Here is an 18,414-nt window from a genome sequence, read left to right as displayed (position 1 = left end):
AAAAACATCCAAAGAACTTGAGGCCTCTCTAGCCTCAGTGTTCATGACTCCACAATAAGAAAGAGACAGGGAAAAAATGGGATTCATGAGACAGTAGGAAGGTGAAAACCACTGCTAACCACAAGAAGCATCAATGCTCATCTAACATTTGCATCCAGCACCTGGATGATCCCCAAGCCTTTTGGGTTATGTTCTGTGAACAAATGAGTTAAAAGTGGATCCTTTTGGATGACACGGGTCCCATTATGTCTGGCGTACAGTGAATACATCATTTCAAAGAAAGAACATTCTACCAACAGTCAAAAATGGTGGTGGTAGTGTAATGGAGTTGCAATGTTTTACTGCCACGGGACCTAGATGACATATGGTTATTGAAGGAACCATGAATTCTGCTCTGGAATTCTAAAGGACAATGTCCGGAATGTCATCTGCTTGTGAGCTGAAGCTGAAGCATAATTGGGTAATGCAAGACAGTGATCCAAACCACAAAAGCAAGCCACATTTCAATGGCTCAAAAGAAAAAAATTAAAGCTTTGAAGTGTAGTAGTTAAAGTCCTGACTTGAACCCAATAGAGGTGCTGTGGCAGGACCTGAAACGATAATTAATGCTTGTTAATGCTTGAATACCTTCCAGTTTGTCTGAAGTGAAGAAGTTCTGCAAAGAGGAGTGGGCCAAAATTCCTCTGCAGCCATGTGAAAGACTGATACAAAAATTATAGGAAGTGTTTGGTTGCAGTTATTGCTGCTGAAGGTGGTGCAACCAGTTAAGTTTAAGGGAGCAATTACCTTTCACATGGTTGATATGGGTGTTTGATAAATTATTTTTAAAATGTTTGCTCAGATTCCCTTTGTCTCATATTACATTTTGTTGAAACATCTGAAACTATTCAATGTGGCAAATGAGCAATAATAGAGGAAATCAGGAAGGGACGAATACATTTTCACTTTTTCACTATGTTGTTATGCATGTAAATAAATAATTTAATAAATGAAATTAAAGTGTCTATTACGGACTGGCAGAGCTGCTTTAAAACCTTTTCAAAGCAATATAATGATTTTCCATATCATAATTACATTCAAATCATTTATGCACTTCTACAATCCATTTAAGATTGAAAACCATTTTTAAAACTGGGCAACTTGTTCCTTTGCCACATGCCATGTTAAAGTTTTTAACCCTAGATTTTTTGAAACCTTAATCTGAGCCCTGTTTGTGTAAATGTACATAGAAATGTACAGCTATCATAAAATTACTACAAATGCAAACAATTGAAAGGTTCTAACATCTCTCTTCAGTTTTTTTTTTTTTTTGTTTCTTTTTTGCATCAGCCAAAGAAGATTTATTGAAATGTCACTGGTTTCATTGGACAATACACAGCGGAATATTCAGAAGGAAGATGGAAGAGCAGAATAAGGAAAAATACTAATCATGAATATTTGCCAACAGTCATCCCACTGACCATTAGTTCATCTGAAAATTTAAATCGCCTGCTTTCCTCCCTTTTACAGTACTCGTCCCTCTTCTTGTGTTGGGTGATGTCTTTGTGTTGTGGCTGCTTTCCCATGTCCACTGTGTGTTGGTCCCAGTGCTTCAGGCACTCAGCCTTAAACCTGGTCCAGGAGGCCTCTACCTTTACAGATTTTTCTATTCATGATGTGAATCACTGTGGAACCTGTTGCTTCCATGATGAGTGCTGCCCACCTGCTTGTAACCATCCTCAGAATGGCTGTGCTGAGACTCCCAGGAATCACTGTAATGTCCCTCTGGTCCCTGAGTCTCTATTATCTGAGGTTGTATGGAGGATCTCTGAGAATTTCCCAAAAACCTGGACTCAGGAGGAACCAGCTGAGAGGATGAGAACCTGATTGAATGAGGGGAAGGTGAGGGCCTGATCATGGTACAATTCTGACCTTGGGACTCTGGCTGTGAGAACATGGGTGGCAAAGTACTGGGATACTGCACACTGGGTGGGATCTGTGGCTGGAAGACAGGCAGTTTATTGCTTTGCAAAGGGAAAACTGGGGGTGCTTCCGCCTGGTACTGGAGTTCAGGGGCTCTGATGTGCCCTAGGGGATTGGTGCCCTGGGGTGGTTCATGCCCCCCTTGAGGAAATGCAGTGGCTGAGGGGGGTGGGAATAAACCAGGATGGGATGTGTTATGGTCTGTTTTGTCATGGAATGAACGTGCAGTGGAAGTTCCCAGGATATCAAATTCTCCATAAAGCAACTCTGGTTGAACTGAATGCCGTTGACATGCTGGCACTCCACTGGATGGACAATGGCTTTCTGAAGATTTTGAACAGGCAGAGAGAACCTCTTCAGGCCTGTTAGATACAGCAATAAAACCAGGATGCTGATCAGGTTTTGATTTAGGCTGTTCATAGATTGCACCTTCCATCCTTTGTAAGACTGAGTTTTCCAGCCTTTTCCCTACCACCGATAGACCAGCGAGGACAGCCTCTGTGGAACAATCTTGTGGATTTTCCCTCGGATAAAATGCTAAATCAGCAGTTTCTTTCTCGGACAGGATGTTCATTTTTGGCTTATTGTTTGGATTGGATGTTGTTGCTGACTCCATCTGAAATGTTTTTGGGTCCTTCTTCTTCACAACAAAACGTTCCAGTCTGTTACCACCCGAACCAAGGTTTTTGCTGGGTGTACTCCCTATATCTATGCCATCACCTGCTGTGACCCGTTTGCCTGCATCCTTCTCTGTAATACATGGCAAGCTCTGCTGAAGATCATCAACTGACCTGAGTGTAGGCGAAGACAGCACACCTGGAAGAAACCGCAATGGTCTAGAAAGATCAGGTAGACTGGCCTCTGGAGCCAAGGTGGTCTTCAAGATGGGCTGTGCTGCCACGTCAACTTGAGCAGACTGTTCTACTTTAGTCACTTGCTTTGGACGAACTATTTTCAGTGAACTGAAAAAATCCATGTCCTCACTGCGAGCACTTCCATCGTCATTGGCAAAATATGACTTTGTTTTTTTCTCAGGTAAGGATCTGGCAGTAATAGTTTCAGGGATATCCACAGGTAAAACAGCTTCAAAATCTCTTTTCACCCTCTGTCGAATGATTAATCCCAAGAGGAGGCTTGGACGTTTGGCTTCCAAACCTTAGGAATCACAAAGAAAGATAAAGGTCATTTCAAAAGGAAGACTTGGACCACAGTAGATTAATTTAGAACATTGCTCTTACCAGGTCCATCGAAGGGGACAAGATGGTGTGGGATTTTTTCAGAGGACCCCAAGGGAATGAGATACATGTCTTTCACCTGCTTCATGTTATTGGCTACAACTCCATAGCGTTTCCTGCTACTGAAATAGGCATACAGCAGTGTATATGAAATCTCATCCTCTTCTGTCACAGGACTGAAACGAATCAAACAGACCTCCTGAGGAAAAAAAGGGAGGACATCATCTCAATTAGGCTTAGCAAGCTAATGACATTTAGCAACTACTACCATCACAGATTGAACTTCACCCAGTAAATGTTATCAAGCGGTGACACATAAAATATCTGATTTTCTTTTGATTTGATCTGAATATCTTGGAAATCATATATACCCTGTGTTGGGCATAAAACCCACTCCACACTCATCAGATATGCTCTTACCACTTGCAGGTGGCCATTTACACACTAAAAACCACACAGCATACTTAAGTCAAACTGGTACTGACCAGAGGTGACTTGTATCTCTCACTGATGACAACAGGTGACCTGGGTGGCTAGGGCGTAGCTAAGAGCTATGCATGCACCAATAACGTGAGGAAACCATGTCAATATAAGCCCAGGCTAAGCCAGCAGGACAAATCCAATTGTGTCCCACTGCAGCAGAATCCCAATAATATTGTGTTAATAGTTTAACTCAGGCATATTTCTCGGCTACCTCAATGTTGTGGTAATAGTGCTCAGCCTGCATTCTGTGCCATTCAAAAGAAGCACTTCTGCAACTTCTGCGGTATGTCAGGCTAAAAACTAACCATTCCATAAAGGGTTATGTCAAAGGGCTTGACATTAACTTTTTGCCTCACCAACCACTGTGGCTAGCGGTTTTCCAAAGAAATAAGTATATTGGAGCACTGTTTGGACATATTTTATTTGAACAAAAACTATTACAGCTATCCAACCTGACTAAACTCTTTGAGCAAGATCTTTGCTATGCATTTTCGTCATGTCAATACAGAAAACGAAGAGTACATGTATCCACAATTTTAAATAATAGCGATTAAATGTGCACAATTTTGCAATGCAAACAATGATTTCATTACTAATTATACACCTAATTGAGAACTGGCTATATCAGATGGTATTGAGAATTGTGTGAATATAATGTACTTATGATCATTTAATAATGTCAATGTTGAAGCTCTGGAGATTTATATACTTTTATTTATTTATTTTATAGCATTGGTGGTGAGAAAACAACTACACCTGTGTAGGCTCATGCATCATATGCCACAGGGCTAAACCGAACACTGCGACAAGCCTACTTTCTTCTTTTCTTTTTTTGCAGCACTAAATAAACTAAAGCGACTCTGAAATAATGGATGTCAATCTGTCAAAGTTATGCTCCTTTACCGAGCTGTTGTTTTCTGTGTTTGGTGCGGCAATCGTCAATTCTGTGCTTCCCAATCACAACTGCAGAATGCGAATCTGCGCTCTCTACTAGCATGGACTGTCACTAAATGAAAAGTTTAAAGTTGCAATGAGTATTGTCAGCAAGGTGAAGATTAACTGAAATATGTTTAATTTTTAGAACCCAGCAGTTTCAACTGTTAACACTCTCGTTGACACCCGGTACTCTGAATCCCAAACACAAGTGCATCAACAGTTAAAACACCTCACTTAACCAACATGTAAAATATTTTTTTTCAATTTAATTTGGTAATTATTATCAAAGATATGAATTATCAATCAAATCGCCAAATTCATTGACAGGCAGAGAAAACTGTTTGGATCAACCTTTATCAAAATGTAAGACTCACAACCATGTGAAAATTAAGAAATTTATTAAGTGACACCAAATGTCTAATATAAAGACGAGGTTCAACTACCTTAAAACACTTAACAGAGGTTACAGACATGGACAGTCACACAAGAAATGAATGAGAGAAGATACCAAACCACAGCTTTTGTCCCAAAGTAATCCAAAATGCAGAAACCAAGACAGCAGAATAGTCCAAAAGAACCAGAGATGAAATGTAGAATGGCAGACATAGATGCAGGACTGGGATGCCCACTTCCAACTGTTGCAAAACTGCCTCCTTCAAATTTGCTCAAACTTAACTAAAAACTAAAAGAAAGCCGTATATTTTAACTGGTGAAAAAAAAGAAGGGGGCAGGGGCATGGACACCCTCTCTGACACACACACACATATGTGCAGACACACACCCTCAGATAGTAACACCCCAGTTCCTGCTCTGTCTTTTCTCCAGGCTGTGCTGGCTGAGCACTTTGAAGCTTCCTATGGCTGAGAACGACCAAATGGTGTTTTACGTGTCTGACAGTATACAGTTTGTATGCGGTGGTTCGATTTCTTTCGAGTTCTCGTTCTTACAAATTATACACCCAGCTTGAATGAGGAGACAAGACACGAGAAAGCAAATTGGATGTGCCAATGGGATGAGCACAGTGTGCACCCAGTGTTCACAGGAGTTGTAGTATCATCTCAGATTGACTTAATTTTTTCACATGCCTTTTTGTAAACTGCAATAACTTTTCATAGAAAATGCTACCAAAAGATCACCTACCAATTTGGCTGGTAAGAGTGACGGAGTGACACGCCACTACTGAATTCTAACTGCATTTGGTGGGTGGCAGGTGTTAATGTCAAGCCCTGAATCCATATAAAGGAACTAGTAGACACAGTATTTTTAAATATTAGTTTTCAATACAGAGTCCTCTGTGCGCAAACAATTGGAGTGATTTGCATTGAGATTTGAAAGCAGTTTACAAGTTATGAAATCAACAAAGTTAAGCAAAAATTAAGTTCTCTTAACCACATCTATAAAGGAACCCTGCCTGTTAAAACTTGTAGGCCTTAATATAGTGTAAATTCCTTCAATTATACAAATGTCATAAAAACCACATGAAATATTTAAGTTTTTAAAATAAAAAATAAAAAAAATCTTTTGACTCATAGGTCTCCATTGTTGTTACCATCGCAATGCACTCTGGGGAGTGACATCAAATGGTTGCACAGGTCTCAGTCCATTGGGCAGCACTGAAAATGACTTCTGTTCAGCCTTTTCAATTCAAGCTAGTGCGGGACATTACTCAGCAGGAAAGCATCGAGGACAGCCCTCATCAAATAAATCAAAACGATGAAGATCGAAGGCCAGAGGAGTATAAGAGATGGTGTCTGTGCAGCAACTGCTCACCTATGCCAACAGAAATGGAAAAAGGTGTCTGTTGTAAAGAGCTCCGCTTTCTAGCAGCAGCCGTTCAAAGTCACTTTACCATATGGATCAAACTTTTTGGTGAAACTGAAACATGTACATTATCGCCATTAATTTAAATGACATAGCATTACTATTTATCTGCGTCGTATATATGAGCTTAAGCCGGTGATAATACCTCCTTTAAATGCACAATCCCTAATGATAATACGTGCTGATACACTAAGATGTTTCACTGCTGAATCCATCTGTGACAAACCAGTGTGACACTCCTGGGAGGGAGATGCGGCAGTGACAGGGAACACCACAGTCTGTCACATGGAGAGAGAGAGAGCACACCCACACAAACATGAAATAAAATAAATTACCCTCTTCACCCTTCCCCCTCACAGGTTGCGGGCGAAAACAATAAACTAAAACAACAAGCTAAAATGACAAAGAGAAAAGAAAGTAAAACAGAGCAGCAAATTTTCAGTTCCCTGCTCTGTAGCTGACTCGCCTTCCTGGCCAGGTCAAGCTCCTCCAGCATCCCAGCTGAGGATTGCTTTCTTTTTCTTTAGTGCTCAAACAAAACAAAATGGAAATCATAACTGCGCTCTCGATGTTAGCTCCTGGTCTCGGCCCCGAACTGTGGAGAGCTGCACACCTGTAAGCATCTGAGCGGATTAGTTAACACAACCCAGGTGTGTGTGCTCTCTCCACCAGCCGGCGCAGCCGAGACCAATCCGCCTCTCCGGCGGACCAACTGCTACACCATCCTATTCACAGATACAGTTAAGGCCAAAAATTTACATACACCTAGGCTAAAGATATTCAAACTCAGTTTTTCACAACTCCACAAAATTCATGTTACCATACATTTCTTTGTTCACATCAGAGGTAATTTTTAAATAATCGATTAGAGACAGATTTATTTCAGCTTTAATTCACTGTATCAGACTTCCAGTGGGTCAAAGGTTACACCAAGTTGACAGTCTCTTTAAACAGTCTGGAAGATTTCAGAAATTGATGTAATTACTTTTTAGAAGCTTGTGATTGGCCAATTGTCATAATTACGAGTTGACTGGGAGTTAATTGGCACCGGTAGCTCTATTTAAGGGCCTACCTTTAGAGCCACTGCCTTTTTGCCCTTGATACAGTGAGAAAATCCAAGCAACTCAGCAAAGATCTCAGAAAAAAAATTGTGGACCTCCACAAGTCCGGTACCTCCTTAGTATGTATTTCCAAACAACTGAAGGTACGACGAGCATCTGTACAAACAATCGTATGCAAATATAAAAATCTTGGGACCACACAGACACTGCATCGTTCAGGAAGGAGGCACAAATTGACTCCCAGGGCTGAACGAACTCTGGTCCGAAAGGTTCAACTAAACCCCAAGACAACAACAAGGGAACTGGTGACGGAGTTGGAGGCATCAGGTACCAACGTATCTACATCCACCGTTAAAAGAATCCTACATTGCCATGGCCTGAAATGCTGCTGCGCAAGGAAGAAGCCCCAACTCCAAGACTGGCATAAAAAGCCAGAATGAAGTTGATCATTAGGACACAGACCTAGCCTTTTGGAGGAGTGTTCTCTGGTCAGATGAAACAAAAATTGAACAGTCTGGCCATAATGATCAGCGCTATGTGTGGAGGAAAAAGGGTGAGGCTTTTATCCGAAGAACACAATCCAAATTGTGAAACATGGGGGTGGCAGCATCGTGTTGTAGGGGTGTCTTGCTGCAAAAGGGACTGGTGCACTTCAGAAAACAGATGGCATCATGAGGAAGGAGGATTATCTAGAAATACTGAAGCAACACCTTAAGACATCAGCAAGAAAGTTAAAACTTGGTTGCAACAATGATCAAAAGCATACCTCCAAATTTTCAACAAAATGGCTTAAAGACAACAAAGTGAATCCCATTGTTTGTGGAATGTTTGGCTTGGGTTTGTTTTTAATAACTGAAATCTTGTGTGTGGTTTTTACAACATATTTCCATAGTTGAGGGCATTCATACAACATATTACGCCCTACAAGTCTAAACAGGCAGGGTTCCCTTTAAAAGAATATCTCGTATCTCATCTTTACGTATTTCCCAGGTTACCCAATACTGAGTAAAATGTAGTGTTTATAACTGAAACTGCTCAGAATAAAATAAAAATCACATGAAATATACTTTTGTTCCTGAGGCTCGAATCTTTTCCACATAGTCCCATACAGTATGAGGGGAAATCCTCCCTCCAACCTGGATGCTGTCAGGCAGGTCCTGATGAAATAATAATAAATAAGACATTCATGTTTAGTAAACAGTCTTACTCAACCTTGATGCTTAGAAACAGCAAGTATTACTCATTGATGTAACTGGATGTTAGTTTTACTTCAAGCATGCTTACTTGCAACTAAAGGTTCTTACCTCAGTTAGGTGGTCAAGAATACCTGATACTGGATATGCTTTTGTGACAAATTTTGCCACGGATGGCATATTGATAAAGCCCTTCCACATGGACTGCAGACGTGCAAGGAACATGGCCTCATCCTCTCCTTCATTTGCATTATCTGACCTGGAGTAAAAACTTCCCTTAGAACAAAAACTACTTTTCCTTAAGCGAACTTGGGATACTGCATTTACCTACATTGCCTGAGAATGTAATTCTATTTTTCTCACTAGGGAAGCAGACCTCACCTTCCTTCAGATGAGATGGCCCTGGTATTGACCACATTTTCCACCACTTCACTGTGGGATTGCCCATCTGGGTGGTCAGACATGGTTGGAGTCTCTCCATCAGAGCCAGCCTGCCTCCACATCACTGTGGTAGCCACCTTCATAACTTTGGTGGCTGCATCCTCGACAGGAGGAGCCATTCGTCCTGCAAGGAGAAATAATAGTGAATGACACTGACTTTATACAGATCAATAAAGGAATAGCTTTTGATATGTTTGACTCATTGTACACATGCTGCAATTTTTTTTCACAATTAAAAAAAATTCTTTGTTTCTTGAGGAGCAGCTGGACATCTAAAAAAACATAAAACAGTGATTCATACATTGGTAATCATTCATGAAAGGGCGATAAATCAGTTTTATCCCATTTAGAGCTCTACGTTCTGGCAAACACGGGCAAAGTGGTATATTTGTCATGGATTTTGAGAAGCCTGAGCCCAGTAATTTGGTGTCCAGCCATGTGCCAAAGTGGGATGAGAGGCACTGTTGTGGGTGTGTCAGTGAAGATCTCAAGCAGCGCACTGCAATGTTGGTGCAGCGGATTGCAATTTTGCATCATATGCTGAAACTCCACAAATTACAGCAAAAACTGTAAGATGACTTGCTTTCACTTTCTATGCAGGTCAATGTCTAGAAGAACAAACGGATAGACAGAACCATCCAAAAGGGTTATGAGACAATTTCTCTCAACAGGACAGCACTGTTGGCCAGCAGTTCACATTATGGTCCTGATTTTACATGTGTCAAAGCATAACTGAATAAATGCATTACTCATAGCAACACTATCATAACTTCACTTCTATGTCTTAAACCGGCAGGTATTTATTGTCAATAATCACTGTCGCACTGTCACTGAGGGACTCAAGTGATTGTCTCAGCGCATGCATTGAGCAGAGCGTGCGACATACCAGCTGTGGTTGAACCCAGGGAAGTATTCGTTTTAATCCATAGTCTACACATTTTGAAGAGTAGCATTCTTTACTTGCATTTCACATTACATGAGCACTTGTGAGTGAGAACAAGTGGCAAGGAAGGCAAGGATGGGCAACACCGGGGGGGGGGGGATTTTTGGATTTTTATTATTAGGATACATACAGGTGCTGGAACCTTTTTGTTTTTGTTCCGATTATTATTGGGGGCCAAAGCAGCGAAGTTGCTGTTTTGTTCAGATACGCCAATTAGATTTTAGCATGTACTAGGTAGATTTTCTGTGGTCCAATCATCTTGTACTACTGGGAAGCCCGTACTAGAAGGAACAATTTGGTGAGAATCAGTCAATAGGGGGCGCTACAGTAATCAATCAAACCTTTAAGTATTTTTACTCAGTAAAGCCTGGTTAGCAGTGGCAGCATAAGCCCCCACGCACCCTCTGTGACTCCCCCCAGGCCGTTCCCACTGACAATTTGCAGAAGTGGCTAGCCTCATAGCTTCACTCTGTTAGTGAGTGCAATATTCTCAACCAATGACATTAAAACCCGTACTCGGCTACAGTCACTACAACTAGCTACACACTTCTTCAATAAATGCTGGGCGTAGGACCCATTATAATGAGGGAACTTGTCCCCCCACTTTTCAAAAATGCTTATTTTGTGTTTGTTGTGAATAAAACTTAAACACATGCAGTCAATACCGCAGACAGATACAGCTAGCTACATTTGCACGAAAGTAAGCAATAATCTGGCAATTAATATCATTAGATATCATGTCTAGGGTATTAACTGGAGTTAGCGGAGTGATTAAATCAAATCATAGTTTATTTGTCAAATGCACCATTAACAATACAGCAGACAGACAGTTGTTACCTGGCACTGAAATGCTTAACGTTAGCCTGTGAGCATCGTTGTGTAGCTATGCAAAGAGAAAACATCGCCAGTGTGGCAATACAATAAGAGAAATCCATCCATTATCTATACCCGCTTATCCTGGGCAGGCTCATGGGGGCTGCTGGAGCCAATCCCAGCGTGCATTGGGAGAGAGGCAGGAATACACCCTGGACAGGTCACTTGTCTATCACCGTGCACACACACATTCATTCACCATTACAATGAGAGAAATGATGAACAAAAATAAGAAAAATGGCTGCATTTGTCATCATGTTGGTGGTTAGTGTTTGCTGTCTCCGATCTTGCATAATGAGCACATTTCTGTTTATCAGGAGAAAATAAGTATAACATGTTGTATATACATGCATTGTGCATTTTTTAATTATTTATTTAATTTGGCTATTTATTTAAAGATCAGGTGGGTTTGAGGCTCTGATTGGGTGCTGTCACCATCTGGCAAATCAGGCAACATGTTCACTCATCTAAGGCAGCAACCACTATCTACTTGGTTAATTCAGCCAGCTAGCTCCTCCAGAACTCGTTGCAATTCAAAGGAGTATTTGTGTGCCTTCCTGACATAAGCACCTATAAGATTTTACTATGTTGTTTTGACTGAGTAATACAGCTAATTTAGTAGCTAGCTCTTGTACTACCTAATGCTAACTTACCTATCTAGCTGTTTATAGCTACCTGTACGCATATTAACGATTTCTCAGGAAAGTAAAGGTTGTGTTACTTAGCAGTCCATATCACAGTTGAATATGCTGTATATTCTGTTTCATTTACATAGTAATTTGGAGCTGCTATTTATATGTGATGGATTTGTCAGATATCTGACACATGGCACATTATGTTCAGCACCATTTAAATTCCTCCATCACTCTGAGAGGCTGCTGTTATGGCAGTGGCCTTGTGCTCCTCATCCCCTTGCGTTTGCAGTCAGTGCATGACTTAAAATAATGCAGTTAGTGCAAAGGAAGTGACCGGACATTAGGTATTTCTTTGGAAAAATATAATGATGGCATTATTAAGGCAATTATAACATTTTTTGTGTTGTTTGTTCGTTATGTAATAAAATTACTGCATTAAAGATATATTTGCTGCAACAATGATTGCACCACTTTCCTACAATTCATTAGTAAACTTAACCATATCAATTCCTGATAATTATACAGATCGAACTATGCTCTTTTACATCTGGAGGTGTCCTATGGAATAGCAATGTGGTCAGGAAAACATGTTAGTCTACTTTACTTCTAAGGGTGTATCGTAAAAGTTTATGCATTAATTAGCAGTTTACACGAGAACCATGTGACTTTCTCACAGCCACGTTAATTAGCATATTCTTTTCTTAAAAGACACCAGAATAAGCATTTAAGTGCTTTATTTAAAAAACATTTCCTCAAGGGGGAGCATGCCCCCAGACCACCCTACAATTTAGGTGCCCCCCAAGTTCAAAATCACTCCGACGCTCCTGCTTCAATTACACTGAAACAAATAACAACCAATGTTAGACGTTTTACTTCCGTTTATGCTTGAAAATGGTCCTTTTCCAGCCCACTGTCTTGTATACATGACTCCATTTTTCTCTCTCCTGGCAGCTAGTTCCTTCCGCATGTCTTTTTCCTGTTCTCACCCAGATCGGACGGAACTTAACTGTCATCAGCTGCTGAGTTCATGCCCTGTCCACCATTATACACCCAGCTCGCCACATTCAGCCGATCTAAACAGACAGACAATCGTCCAACCCTAATTGGCAGTACTCCTGGACACAATGCGCACGGCTCTTAAAGGGAATGAAAAGAGGTAATTTGATTGGCTATGATTCAATCCTGCTGGAACACACCCACCACTAACATTCAGCCTAATCCAGCCCATTTTCCACTTCTGTCATGTGCTTTCAGCTGTGCACTTTTTGCCTCTGGTCACTTAAATACCAAAACATTCAGTAGCCACGCTCAGTGCACCGGTGCACCGTGCCATTGACTGCATCCATGCACCATATAACACTGATTCCGCAAAATAGAGCCCTTATTGTTGATTCTGTTCAAAAAGAAAATTGTTACAGTTCTTTAAAGGCTAATGAAGTTATGTGGGGAAACCTTTATTTGGAGGAACTCAAATGATTCTGGCAACATTGAAATGGAGCATTTTCAAGTACCTGTGCATATCTTGCAATCAAGGTCAAAAAGGTGATCCTTGTGCTGGCTGGTCGTGTCTTTAAGGCTCTCAAATTCCATTTCTTGTGGGACTGCTGCAGGCTCTTCCACTGGTCTGGGCACAGGGTCCACCTGCACAGACATAAATACACTGAGTAACATAAAGCTCATGAGATTTGCCAAACCCACTACCTGTAGAGTGTTAAGAATAAAGCTTATTCCTGAGCTTCAAGTACACAGTTAAATCATCAGTGAACAGCCTACTAAAATATGTTTGTTCACTTACAGTTGAGGCCAAAAATTTACATGCATCTAGGCTAAAGACATTCAAACTCAATTTTTCACAACTCCACACATTTCATGTTACCATATATTTCCTGTGTTAAGCCAATTAGGGTATCTACTTTATTTCCATAAGAGGTCATTTCAAAATAATAGCTAAGAGACAGATTTATTTCAGCTTTTATGTACTATATCAAATTTTCAGTGGGTCAAAAGTTTACATACACTTCGTTAGTATTTGGTGGCATTGCCTTTTAATTGCTTAACTTGAATCAAACACTTGGGGTAGCTTTCCACAAGCTTCTAACAATACTTTGCCGGAATTTTTGCCCATTCCACCTGACAGAACCGGTGTAACTCGGTCAGGTTTGTGGGCCTCCTTGCTCAGACATGCTTTTTCAGTTCAGTCCACAATACTTTCATTTTGTTGTCTTTAAGCAATTTTGTTACAAATTTGGAGGTATGCTTAGGATCACTGTCCTGCCCAGTTGCGACCAAGTTTTAACTTTATAGCTGATGTCTTGAGGTGTTTCTTCCTCATGATGCCATCTATTTTCTGAAGTGCACCAGTCCCTTTTCCAGCAAAACACCCCCACAACATGATGCTGCCACCCCCATGCTTCACAGTAGGGATGGTGTTCTTCGGATTAAAAGATTCATCATTTTCCCCCCATACATAGCGCTGATCATTATGGCCAAACAGTTCAATTTTTGTTTCATCTGACCATAGAACACTCCTCCAAAAGACTAGGTCTTCATCCTGGTGATCACCTGTAATCTTCATTCTGGCTTTTTTTATGCTGGTCTTGGACTAGGGGCTTCCCAAGACTTTTATATTTGCATACAACTGTGCAGATGCTCATGGTACCTTCAGTTGTTTGGAAATTGCTCCTAAGGAGGAACCTGACTTTTGGAGGTCTACAATTTTTCTTCTTGGCTGAGTTGCTTGCATTTTCCCATGGTATCAAGGGCAAAAAGGCAGTGGCTCTAAAAGTAGGCCCTTAAATACAGCCACAGGTGCCAATTAACTCCCAATCAATTCCTAATTTCCAACTACATCAATTTCTGAAATTTTCCAGACTGTTTAAAGAGACAGTCGACTTGGTGTATGTAAACTTTTGACCCACTGGAATTCTGACATTCTGACAAGCTGAAATAAATCTGTCTCTAATCAATTGTTTTAAAATGACCTCTGATGTGAAAGTAGATGGCCTACTTGACTTGCCAAAAGAAATGTATGGCAACATGAAATGTGTGGAGTTGTGAAAAACAGTTTAAATATCTTTTTGAATATCTAGCCTAGGTGTATGTAAACATTTGGCCTCAACTGTATAATAGGAAGAGCATAAAATACTATATACTTTAATTTCAATACACATGACAACTCTTTCACTGCCAAATTAAGTATGCATTTATGGTGTGAATTTGCTTAGGCTGCTCCCAGCATGGTTAATATTCCGTGCCACTTGCTTAAAAAGTACACCTTGACTAGGCTTGACAGGTAACTTTTCAAACACCCCTCAAATGAAAGGTCCAGTATTCTGGCAAATACAATTAACAGTATTACTGGATTGTAAAAGTCAAAGTTGGTACAATGACGTCAAAACGCTGAAGTGAGGAAATTAATATAAAAGTTGCCCAGTACAGGTTGAGTGTCATATGTTATACTTATTTGTAATGTCATTCCACACTGCATAGAATGCAAATGCCCCGTTCTTACACAGTGAGATTTCACTTACCTCCAATTCCACAGCTTCAGGCTCTTTAACAGGCTCCTGGTTCTCAATCTCAATTTCTCCTTTGTGGGTGATTTTTGTGATGGGACGCCTTTCAACCTCTCGTTGTTCTTTTTCTATCATTTCAATTGTCTGAAGAAAAAGCATGTTCATGTTTACAAATACATTAGATACTTGTTTGAGCCCTATCATGGGTAAGAAAACCAAGATGCAAAAGTGATTTGCATGATGTGTAAGTGTTCTGAGACAGACACGTACAGTAACAATTTCAGAATGGGCTAGGAAACATTTTTGCCAATACATGCAGTCTAACCAATACAGACACTGCCACAACACTTAGATTGCTCTGTACGCTGGCCATGCTGCCATGAGTCCACTGCACAAGAGAGATAACCCTGCTCATAATGAAGAATGAAGATGACTGGCTCAGCCATTTTTTTTACCAAGGAATTAAGTCTTGAACAAGTCGAGACTGAGATGAGTGAAAGTACTAAAATATCAAGTTGGCACCCAGCCTAATCGATGCCACACAGAAAAACACCCTTGGTAAAGAGAGGTAAAACAAAAAAGCTATGAAAAGAAGTCATTGCTTTTCATCAGCTCGATTTTGTACACAAAATACAAGAGAAATTCAACCTTCAACTGGGGTAAAATTGTTCAAAGAAAATAAATAACTGTGTCAAAAACAAGTGCGACCCAGTTGTCAAAAACAAGGATGCCCCTGGTTAACAAAATTAATACAAGTTTATTTCCATTCATATTCTACTTTCTTAGTTCATCTGACTCATTAGGAACTCTTAGGTGGTCATTCATGACTTCTTGTTTCACTGGGGTATAAATATGAGGTGACACACTTGCCTAGCTCCCATATGCTGTGATTGAAACTGCAGACTACATACAGTACTACCTAATATGTCAGTATGTACCATGTACTATAAATGTGTAGTATACACAACTAGTAAGCACGTTATGGAATTGAGTATCCTTAACTGCACCACAGACCTGTGGCTATCAGTAGCCTATTTAAATAAGGCTGTAAACATATGTAGAAACCACCCTGATTAAATTTAGAAAAATTCCCACAATATTCGTAGTATTATTTGTTAATGTATTTTTATTCATGGCTAAAATAAATGAAAATATTGATATAAACCACTAGATAATTTTCCATGTAATGTCACTGCTCTCAGTTTCCATCCAAATATTCCACTTTTGGTCATTACTGTCCCTATTTATATATAGTCCCACAAGCACCTCCCACGTACCTACTCTTTTGTGTTGCCACCATAGGTGTAGTTTGATTGTTTGGTTTGGGGATGCAAGAGTCAAGCTATGGGAAAAATGTGATTTTCTAAATTGTCAACAAAGAAACGAGCAATGTCACGACAATGCAGTGAAATTGGAATGTCACCATCCACAAAGACTAAAAAAGACTTAATGTTGAGCAAAATGCATAACACCACAGAAGATGTAGAGATGCCACAAACACTCCACCGCTTTTTCCCATATGCCTAAAAGAGACTGTTCGCTCGAGCACACGGCCGCTGCCATAACAGAAGTCTCTCAGAGTGAAAAACCCAAATATTTCCAATGCATCAAAGGATACTTTCCATTGAATATTTAGCTCTGAAATACCATGCATGAATACACCTAAAATTAAATTGGTATGGGGCATAGGGCAATAGTAGGCATACGTGCAGTAACAGGATTGGATGAAAAAGGAGAAAACCGTAGATCGGCGTGTCATTTTTTTAAAAATCCCTACGGCTTCTGCCTGACAGACAGGTACACATGATTGACGTGAAACGTGGCCAGTTGTTGAGAACTATGTTACATTAACCCCTTTGCGCACAAGCCAAATCTTGCCAATTCTTGCCCATTTAGGGGGTACCCTATTTAAAGCTTTATAACTCCAGATGTGAACACCACAGAGACATTTGTACAATTTACAATACTAATGCAGATTAGTTTATATTCATAATTTTGGAAGACATAAAGTGCCACAAATGCAATTGTCTAGACAAACAATCAAAAATGAATTTGCACTTTTTTAGTTTGCAATGAAATACTGAGAGATTGCATATATACAGCAGGACAAACTGTACATGTGCTGGATCAAAAACTTCTTGACCACAAGTTCATAATATTTAAGGGTGGATATGTAGAACTACTATAGATGAAGCAAAAACTAAGCAGTGTACCCAGCGTCTCCAAATCTATCCAAAATGTCTAAATTATGCATTGCTGTAAATCATATTCACGTATTTCACTACAAATCAACTGTTTTGACTCTGGAAACTCACTGTTGCATCATTTTCAAGTGGGAATTACAAGCTTTCAGTCAGTACAGTGGTCTAAAATATCTAGGGGTCCAGGAACATATCCAAAATATCTCCAAAAAGGAATATAATGCTTTTTGTCCACTGTAAAGCACATAAATGAGCCCATTATGAAGGTATGATATGAAACATTGATATCCAATTTAAAAATAATGCAAAAATATTGTCACACAATGCGGTACAATGTGTTTCGTTAGGTGCAGCGTCTTTGACTGCTACCACGAAGTGAATGCGTAAGTGAATGCAATGATAAGACACTTTTCGGTTATGCTGACCTATAAAACGCTATTCCAAAAGCAAAATTAGACATGTTATACATCGGTAGAAAGCTTATACTCTCACCTACTGAATAAATGAATTGTCAGTCAAGCCACACTGTACTAAAAAGGGCGACAACGCAGTAAACAACACGTGTGGTATTACGCACAGCTATTTTGGCAGGTACCCAGGCGTCACAAATGCTTGTATATTTCCCAAACGGATTGTCCAAGACAATATATGACCACTCAGTCTCAAAAGGGACATCTCTACGTGTAAAACCAATGGTATGGTTGTATATTTATTCAATATTTAGTCCCAGATATTGACTGTAGAATGACATGGTATCATATTTTAAAACTTTGTCTTGTTTATTTTGTTATTCAGTGAGCAGCGTTTTCACTGCTGTATTAGCATATCTTAGGGCTATTGTCGGGTTTATCTTGTTGCTATGACGAAGTACGATTTTTGAGTGGTGAAAGAATATTTTTATGAATGCTCAGATAGACAATATTGTCCATTATGTCATGAGTGGGGGGTGTAGTTGCAGATGAGACTGCAGGGAGGGGGTGCGTGTTAAATGAACGACCAGAGCGACAATGGCGGCGCTGTGAAACTCAGTTTTCTACTAATGAAACTAAAACAACGCGTTTCTGTTTTTAACTCATACTTCGGTTGCAGTAGCACCGAATGTCTGAGTTTAGTAA

The 18,414-nt window shown here is 40.1% G+C and overlaps 1 protein-coding gene across 2 annotated transcripts in view; it reads right to left on the bottom strand.

Moving 5' to 3' along the window:
- Positions 1-1,239: 1,239 nt before the first annotated feature.
- Positions 1,240-18,414, bottom strand: part of LOC118220569 (PHD finger protein 3-like) — a 49,408-nt gene continuing 32,233 nt past the window's right edge. For both annotated transcript variants that reach the window (XM_035404450.1, XM_035404452.1), the window contains 7 exons: positions 15,114-15,242; positions 13,095-13,224; positions 9,073-9,256; positions 8,803-8,950; positions 8,566-8,655; positions 3,201-3,396; positions 1,240-3,117 (listed from right to left, as the gene is read on the bottom strand). In XM_035404450.1, coding sequence (XP_035260341.1) covers positions 1,646-3,117; positions 3,201-3,396; positions 8,566-8,655; positions 8,803-8,950; positions 9,073-9,256; positions 13,095-13,224; positions 15,114-15,242 — 2,349 coding nt within the window. In that variant the 3' untranslated portion in view covers positions 1,240-1,645. The remainder of the gene's footprint in view (positions 3,118-3,200; positions 3,397-8,565; positions 8,656-8,802; positions 8,951-9,072; positions 9,257-13,094; positions 13,225-15,113; positions 15,243-18,414) is intronic.

The sequence above is a fragment of the Anguilla anguilla genome, chromosome 2 (assembly GCF_013347855.1).
Source record: "Anguilla anguilla isolate fAngAng1 chromosome 2, fAngAng1.pri, whole genome shotgun sequence".
Lineage (NCBI taxonomy): Eukaryota > Metazoa > Chordata > Actinopteri > Anguilliformes > Anguillidae > Anguilla > Anguilla anguilla.
Note: the sequence above shows the minus strand (reverse complement) of the source record. Positions and strands in the feature narration are given on the sequence as shown.